Source organism: Perna viridis, chromosome 12, assembly GCF_037379345.1.
Source record: "Perna viridis isolate PV_CMFRI_1.1 ecotype Kerala chromosome 12, ASM3737934v1, whole genome shotgun sequence".
Taxonomy (NCBI): Eukaryota; Metazoa; Mollusca; class Bivalvia; order Mytilida; family Mytilidae; genus Perna; species Perna viridis.
In genome coordinates this window covers 22,295,718-22,304,413 of record NC_142456.1, presented here as the reverse complement: position 1 = coordinate 22,304,413, position 8,696 = coordinate 22,295,718, and the positions used below count along the sequence as shown (strand labels likewise).

At 33.9% G+C, this 8,696-nt stretch overlaps 1 protein-coding gene across 2 annotated transcripts in view; it reads left to right on the top strand.

The window, feature by feature from the left end:
• The first annotated feature begins 4,667 nt into the window (after positions 1–4,667).
• The window catches only part of LOC148601702 (RING finger protein 207-like), a 28,826-nt gene continuing 24,797 nt past the window's right edge, over positions 4,668–8,696 (top strand). The window contains exons 1-3 of one of the 2 annotated variants that reach the window (XM_088556920.1): positions 4,668–4,838; positions 7,347–7,568; positions 8,253–8,361. In XM_088556920.1, coding sequence (XP_088413046.1) covers positions 7,369–7,568; positions 8,253–8,361 — 309 coding nt within the window. In that variant the 5' untranslated portion in view covers positions 4,668–4,838; positions 7,347–7,368. Of the gene's footprint in view, positions 4,844–7,346; positions 7,569–8,252; positions 8,362–8,696 lie in introns of both variants that reach the window. The other variant, XM_088556921.1, reaches the window with a different exon arrangement.

Sequence of the window (8,696 nt, the reverse complement as noted above, 5' to 3'; positions counted from 1 at the left end):
AGCACATCAACCATCACAAGAACATTTTTTGTGTTTCCTCCCCATGAAAACTTTCAACAGTAGAAAATCAAACAAAAATATTTCTGAATGAGGCACCGACACAACTATTTTAATAATGTCTTTAGAAAAAGAAATGACATGGGAATATGTCACAAATACAAAACTCACTTAAAATTAAATAACGTTTGATGTTAATTTATTTCAAGAGGATTACTAATAATAGAATTGCTCTCTTGTTTATTTCTTTATAAAAGCAATTTTGTAATTTATAATACATTATAAACATCAGACTGAGTTCTTCAAAGCTATTCTAGATTGCATGGTGCGGTTGATCATTAGTCACAGAAAGTTGTGATTTTTTTTCGTGGTTATTTATCAGACAACTTTTTATCAAAGTAAAATAGCGTCCACATTTTCACGTCTTTGCATTTTTACTCAATTTGTGATTAAATACGTTAATGCAAACATATTCTAAGAGAACCTACCATATAGAAAATTCTGGTATTGGGTTCCAGAGACTGAAAATATGAATGTGTTGGGAAAAGACCAGAAATGGTAGAAATATAGACCAGAAATATTATACGAAATAAAATAGCCTTTTACAGTACTTAATATTTAAGGAGTAACTGATACATTTTTTGGTCTATGAAGAAATAACCTCAATCACGTGGTGCACACTAAATTATCTGACTATCGGGTTATTTCAAAGAATAATCAAGGTTATAGCGGTAATCAAAAGAATGTAATCCAGTGACAAAGACCAGACATGGAAAACAGACATACACAACAAAGAACATAAAATAACTAAAATCATACATACAAAGTAACAAAAGTAAATGAGCAACTCGGACTCCACTAAAAACTGGGAGCATGGACCAGGTGCACCGGTAGGGTAAGCGTCCTCTGCAGTGTGCATCACAGGCATTGACGTTATTTCAAATACTAGACCGAAAGAAATAAACAGTCATTCGTTATAATCTAATTTAAGTACCAAAATCCAACAAGTAAATCATCTTAAAAAGTTTGGTGACATCACTTACAAAATTTGGTCTATGAGATGATAAACATTTTTTTATCCAATCAGAAGCCGTGTTACTTCTGAAATTAAATTAAAAGTCTAAGTATTACCTTATCTGTTAGTTTGACTGAATCAAGGCAAAAAAAAGTAAGGTGATTAAAGGTAAGTAACAAACCATAAATTGAAAAACACAAGAAAACAGAAGGTACATTTATCTTCTAATGTTTTTATAACGTTGACTCTATACAAGGTTCAAAGCAAAATTTTGTTATGACTATCATTATCTTTTTTCTATTTCATTTTAATGGTGAAGCTATCATATTTTTAAAGGTAGGAACCAAAATGTTTTGAAATCCTTGAAGGAATTGATGTACTTTTTTTTCTTTTTTAAAGTGCGTTAATTTAAATTTCGTACCAAACCAAACCAGCTAAGAATTGAGACGATTTTATCCAGAATGAAAGAAGAAATTATCTTAAACAGAATCGTATGCGATTTTGATATAACGTCTTTGGGTATTTTGATAATTTTACGGGGTTCTAATATCAAATATGTATTGAAATTGGCTGATGAAAAAACGGGACTTTGATTTTGGGTACGGGAATTTCGGGTTACCTATTTTGGATTTTTGAAAATAGAAAATAAATAAATTTTTCGAAAAACATTTTTAAAAACGCTTGATTTATAGCCTAGTGGTTTTGTCATTATGTATATCTGTACAAACTTTCAGCTGGAAGTGAAGACGCTCTCCGAATTTCTGGTGAGAATATTTAATTGTTTTTTTTTTTTCAATTGGCGCGATGATCTGTTTTACAAGCTATTTATACTAAAATGCCCAGGAAATATATGGGGCATTTTTCCTTTTGTATCCTTTTCGTCTAAATCAAAGTACTTATGTACTGAATCCGATTATATCGATTGTTTGAATTTTTACGCCTCAAATAATCGTCAAATTGCTAATATATGGGATAAAAGCAGCGATAAAATGAAAGTACGGGGATCGAATTCAAATGTATTTACCTAAACACAAGCTTATTATTGTAAATGGTTGATAATATAGTATTATTGTGCATGTAAGGTATTCCATATTGGCTTAGTTATTTGTCCGAGGCTAGCCATATAGGACTGCAGCGTAGACGACGTCCAATACGACTAGACTAATAAAGAAAATCTTCCGCAGTTGTACCTTTATTGACTTACTAGTCCAATATGTCAAATTGGCCCTAGCTAATATTGATATTGACCAGGTCAGTATGACGCATTGGACAGGTAAAAGCCGTATTGGACGACTTAATCCTGTATTGGATGGGTAAAAAATGCATTGGACGGCTAAAGCCCGTATTAGCGCACTTTTGTTTTGTTTGTATTTTAGTTTTTTTTTGTTTTGTATTGGCAGTTTTGATCATATTTAGGCTAATATTCGAACGTAAGTCAATAATGAACTATATGAATAATTTTTAAATTCACCATTCTGATTACGAAGGACATTTATAATAAACACAACAAAGTTTGCGATACATTGTAGCATACAGTGTGCCAGTTTGCGAAATATTCAGTTTCGATGTTGGTTTACATGGAACACCAATATATGAATTACTAGTAACACAAAACATCCAACATACTGCATAATTGAACTACAAACTATTAGTTGGCCTTTCCCAGTTTCTAAATTTTCAAGTCAAAGTTCAATTTAAAGATCTCCAGGTCGAAACCGTCTGTCGAATCATTCAAACTTAAGCCACAACCATTTAAATTAAGCTTGACCTTAGATACATGTGCCTCTCTACTATACATTAGCTACATTTCTCAGTTGATAAGCTATATAGCTCAAATCCTACAAGTTATCGCATAGACATCTGTGTGTCGTGTAAAAGCGCTTAGTTTCTGGGCACCTAATTCCAGAGACACGTACATTAACGTAAACTTCAAAGTCTTACAATAAAATTTCAATAAGTACGTCTTGTGCAGGAAACACTCGCCATGCACTTTAAAGGCACTGATGCACCTACGGCTCTATCATTATAACACATGGCCAAATAGCCAAATAGAATTATTATTACAAAAATCAATATCACCAGACCACAGACTGACACTATTCCTGACAAATCCATTATCGTAGTTCCTATGCCATCGTCTAAAAGCAAAGCTTCATTTTTATTTGTCATTTTCGGGCTTCCGATGTCAGGAGGCGGTAACCACATTAAAAGTATACACGATACGGTGGGTGATAGGTCAGGATGATTTCGGGGATTATGTTACCCTTTGTTAAAAGTTTAGCAAAAATGAGCGGCAAAATATTAGCTTGGAACCTCCTTCTTAATGGGAACCATTGGCCCTTTTTGTAAATATATGGGTCCGCCAGGCCCTGCATGAAATATCTTAAGACAGCTCTTAATTTTGGCATTCAGCAATGCTCTTTTTCATTTCTATGGTCGAACGATGACTATTTATAATCTCGAAGGGTTTTCACTTCTAGCAAAACATCAAATGGTTTATTATGCGTCTAAGAATAATGCATTTGTAGGCAACTTAAATATATCGACAAATTAAATATAATACAATGAACGGTTGGTTTATTCGGGGTAAATGCATAGGTATAAACAGGTACTGCTCAGGTTAGAGGTAACTTTTTGTAACTAGATCGATGTTGATAGAAACCAAATTAAATATTAAGTTCGCAGTAAAAGTTGTTTATTGGCTTTGTTTATTGGCGTAAATAGCATAGAATTAAATATGATATATTAGAAATACCTAAGAAAGTGAACCTAACTATCTGCATTTGAACCTTAATGGGGTATTCCAGTGGGACTATTTTCCTGCTGCAGTGTAAGATAATTTCAGATGCTATCAGGCTTTACAAATCTTAGGGCTCTGGCGACTGCTTTAGGTTACAGACCACCAATTCAACCAATGAGCATTTGGAACGTAGGCAAAAATAGTCCTACGCAGAAATTACCCCTGTTCCTCATAGTGCTGTGAAAAAAGTTCTCATCTTATTTAAAAAATTTAAACAGTTTCTGAAAGGAAAAACATTTCTGTACATTTTATAGGTGCATTTTGCTTCTTGTGATGTGAAGCCTATTCTCCATAATGATTTTTAAATGTACCCCTAACTTGTGAAAACACTGGGATTTCCCATGCTATTTATAGACCCTTCACTTCCGGTGACCAGTACTGCACTGCAAGTCTGCTAACCCCACATGCCATTCTGAGGATTGTGAGCTGACATATGTAGAATCATGCTGATATATAGTCATCTGCAGGTTAAAGTTAAGGTAAAGTCCAGAGAAGCCATTGAATATTGTGAAATTAGCATAGAAGCCTATGGGAAGTGGAATTAGTGGTTTTTAGCCTTTACTAATTCTGATCTTCGATCTAAATTGATAAAATCGATCCTGTGTTTCCCTTCGATACGTGAATTGACATTCTCGCTTTAGTTTTATATTCCTTCGTTTCTTTGCATTAATTATAAGTGGGTGTGATTGTTTAAAGTTTTTGAGTGATTGATCAATATACCAACGATAAAGTTCCCTACATCTATCGATAGACCTGTAATTTAAAGTGGTAGGCGAACATATTACGGTCAGCTTACTGGATAGCACATATCTAACACGGAAAAATATATAATACCGACATTGGTCAACAATGTAACACGAGAACTTCCGGTTTTTGTTTTTTCCTTCAGAAGTTGTTTGAAGTCGGCACTATTGGCATGATTATACGTTTGGAACTCATCGAAGCTTATTTTGGACCCTTAAAATGAATAGTTCAATGGGCTCCCAGAAATGCTGATGGATGTGTAACGGAAGATCCCGACCAGAGGCAGAGTATTATCTCACCCCATGCTTATAATTTAGCGTTTGATATGATACAACTTACAAGCACAGTAATCCCTTTTTGGATTCGGCGCTTGAGATATTTTTTTTGTTTTGACCACCACCACAGGTAGCCGAAACAAAAAATATCTCCAATGCCAAATTCCAAAAAGGATTCATAAACACAGCAGCCTGAAAGCATAACAATAAATATCTTTAAAACAGGAAAAATAATACTCAAGGAGTTTGTGGTTTAAGAGCTGTTTACATCATTATTGGTAAGATAATAGGTTGGCCAAGTGGTTAAGGTGCTGGACTTCAAATCATGAGGTCGACACTGCTGTTGGTTCAAGACTCGCATTTGTCCAGGTTTTGCTGTGCCTTCCCAAGCCCGGTTGCTTCAATAATTTCCAGCCTTGAATTTCTGACTTTTTTCCCCCACAAGCCTGTCAACCATATGTGAAGCTCACATTACCCAAACAGTTGTACATTTCTCTGTCACAGAGCATGCATGTATGTTAATTCAGTGATTTAGCTAGTGCTCATCATTTTCGCCATGGATGAGTCTTCAAAAATGACTAACATTTTTACTAGTAAATTCGCCACTTCTATTTTTCAAGGTGTCAAACAAGGAGAGGTTACCTGTTAAACCTCCCAAATTTATGACTGAAGCTAATTAAAGGCAATTTTGTCATTACATGTACATGTAATTGCCAGAAGCCAGAGGGACATACAATATAATTACTAATTAGTCACCAAACAAACAAATTTCAGTGGGAGATATCAATCAAATTTATGTAAATAACTACTGAGCCAATTAAAATTGACTTTGGTCAAAGGTTGCTGTGCACAGGGCTTAAATTAAAATTTACGTTAAATGCAAAGTTGAAGACTGCACAGTCTGCTGAAATCATATCTAATTTCAGAAACAGATTTACCTGATAAAAAGAATGTTTCCTATTCACAAAACAATGTATATTTCCACTAGGTACAGTGTAGTGTCTGAAACACTTTGAAATGCTATAATTGACAAGAGAAAATGGCTGGCTTTTGTTTTTGGCGGGAAAAATTGGTAAAGATATAGAATGAAAATTTCCCCTAGTCTGAGAAGATCACAGATGGATAATAATGGAGAAAAAATTATCAGACTGGATAAACTCATTCATTACAAATAAATTCCTTATATCCTGATGTCAAGTGTGTGTGTGGGGTGGGGTGGGGGAGGGGTTAGTTATAGAATAAAGTAGTACTTAACAGAAGTAATAAAATGTTTTTATTTTCCAGTCAAGGACCCTTTCATCTACATGTAGGTTGCAGATTTCAACAATTATTGCCAGTCTTACAGGTCCAATGATAAGTTACATCTCTGTTTTTTTTTTGAGGGTGGGGGGGGAGAGAGATGTAATGCACAATAGCATGATTCTCTTCACACTGTTGTCCAATTTTTCTCTGACTCTTGGATATTGATACGTTTTGTTGGGTCAGACTGATGTCATTTAAATCTTCTTGTTCTTGTTACTTTCATCATTAACAAAAGCCTTTTCATAATTAATTTGTTGGTCTCGTCCTATCGTCAGAAATCCATGAATGTATGAATGTATAAAATTATCAGATATGGCTTAGGTTGAGAAAGTGGTTGTTTTATAATCCCAAGCTAATTACCGGTAACTGTTATTTTAAAATAATGAATAATGACAGAAATATTCTTTGTAAAATTTTAATCTACAAGTATTTACTGGTACTGACTACTTTGGGAGTATTAACTGGGGCAGTTTATTTTAACCATTCAATCTTTCAATAAAGATTAGAGACTTACATGACATTACATAGGAATGTTCCTATAAGCAATATTTTAAATGTCATTAGATCATGTGTGTGTGACTAAAACTTTTGTCTTCATGTATTAATTATTTTAGTCAGGATCTTGTATTGTTTTATTCATGAATTTTACATTTTTGTATAGCTAATTAAAAAAAATTGAAATACTGGTTCTCATATATTATCCAAAGACATGTACATGTGTATGTGAAAGATGCATGTACTTATTCACTTCTCCCAGACCACTCCCTACTTCTCCGTGGTGTCTATCTGAAAGAGAAGTCACTTCTCTCTGGTTAGCTTAAAACGCTTTAGCCAGGGATAAAAATTGGGCGTAGCCCAGTAGCCCATGATTAATAGATTTTGAGATGGTTTACCAAACTTTTGGGTAAAATTTACAGGGTTCTCAAGGACCCGAGCTCCCAGGTCCCAGACCCTCAAAATTCATTGGGGACCCTTGAAAATCACAACAGGGGAGTCCAGGGGACTGGTAAAAATTCTCAATCATTAAATTATTTAGTTGAACATATAGTAAATATTCAACAGAAATGTTATCTGGGCTACTAGCTTGAAATTCCCAATTTTTACCCCTGTTGTGCCCTGAATTGATTGTGATGGTTTTTTATGATTGTAGACTTAGTTATGTTTGATGTTACTTGAGCCCAGAATTAATCGTGATGGTTTTTTATGATTGTAGACTGAGTTATGTTTGATGTTAGATGACAGCTATGTCAGGTGAAATATTTCATCCCCCTGACAGTTTAGACGATTTAGATGTCACACGATGGAATCCCCTAACTTGTTATCTGTGCAATGAGAAATATGAAGAGCCTTGTATCTTAGGTTGCTTCCATAGTTTTTGTTCCAGATGTCTGAGAGGGAGACATGTAGATGGTAAAATGACATGCCCATTATGTGGGTAAGATTTCTTTTTTGTTAGAACTCAGACCAAACTTCTCTTTTAATGTCTTTCTATTTCTTAATGTTGTTTATTAACATTCTAAGTAAAATCCTGTAAATTTAATCGGCAAATTTGAAATTCTATATATAGCCCATAGCCCCAGCCTTTCCTATATAAGACCTGTTGCCAGTTTTACACTGATAGACTACAAACACATGTACAATGTACAGTAAAAAAATCTCTATGAATATGTACAAAAATGTAGACTATGGTACAAGGAAATATTTTGGCCTTTTTATGAAATTCTGAAAAGTTCAGCATTATCATGCAACATTGTCCATTTCGTATGATTTAACCTGGTATTTTAGCCATGGCCTCTAATTACAGAACTACTTCAATGGTATTCCAAAGCATGTATGTAAATTCTAAATGGTGCTATGGATTGATGAAGTTGGCAGATATTGATCTGCGTTAAGAAAATGTTGATTTTATATTAAAAAGCAATTCCTTGTTATTTTTTTTTTGCTGTATTGTGTTTTTTTTTTAAATTGGAATATGTTCAGTTGTTGATTAGATTATTGGATATAAATGACTTTGGATTGGTTTGACGGCTTCACAATTTATTCAGTGTAAACCGACCCAAAATCATCAATATCTAATTATCTGACCAACAATTGAAAACAATCCTTAAATATTTTTCAGACTGAGTACCCAGATTAAAGAAGGAGATCTTCCCCAATCAGACAGGTTGATGAAGTTCCTTGTTGAATCGACAGGAAATGAAAAAGAGAAATGTGCTAACTGTGATGTGGTTAGTATCAATACCTTTCCATGCGAAGTCTCGGTTTTGTTTAATATGTACTTAAAATCAAGTAATGACAGTAAAAAAATTTAAAAAATTCTCTAATTTATTCCATAAGTTTTTACAGGAAAACTGCCCATTTTGAATTCATCAGTTGCAGCTTGACATACTCTTTAAGGTACAACCATTTGATTCTGTGGTGGGGGCCTGGCATTTTTTTTTTTGCAATATATATTCATGTCCTGAAAGAGTTTAAATTATATATTCTGGCCTACACCGCCTGGAAAATTTAAAAAAACAAAACAGATACTTCATACAGTGAAATTGAAATAAATATTCTGAAC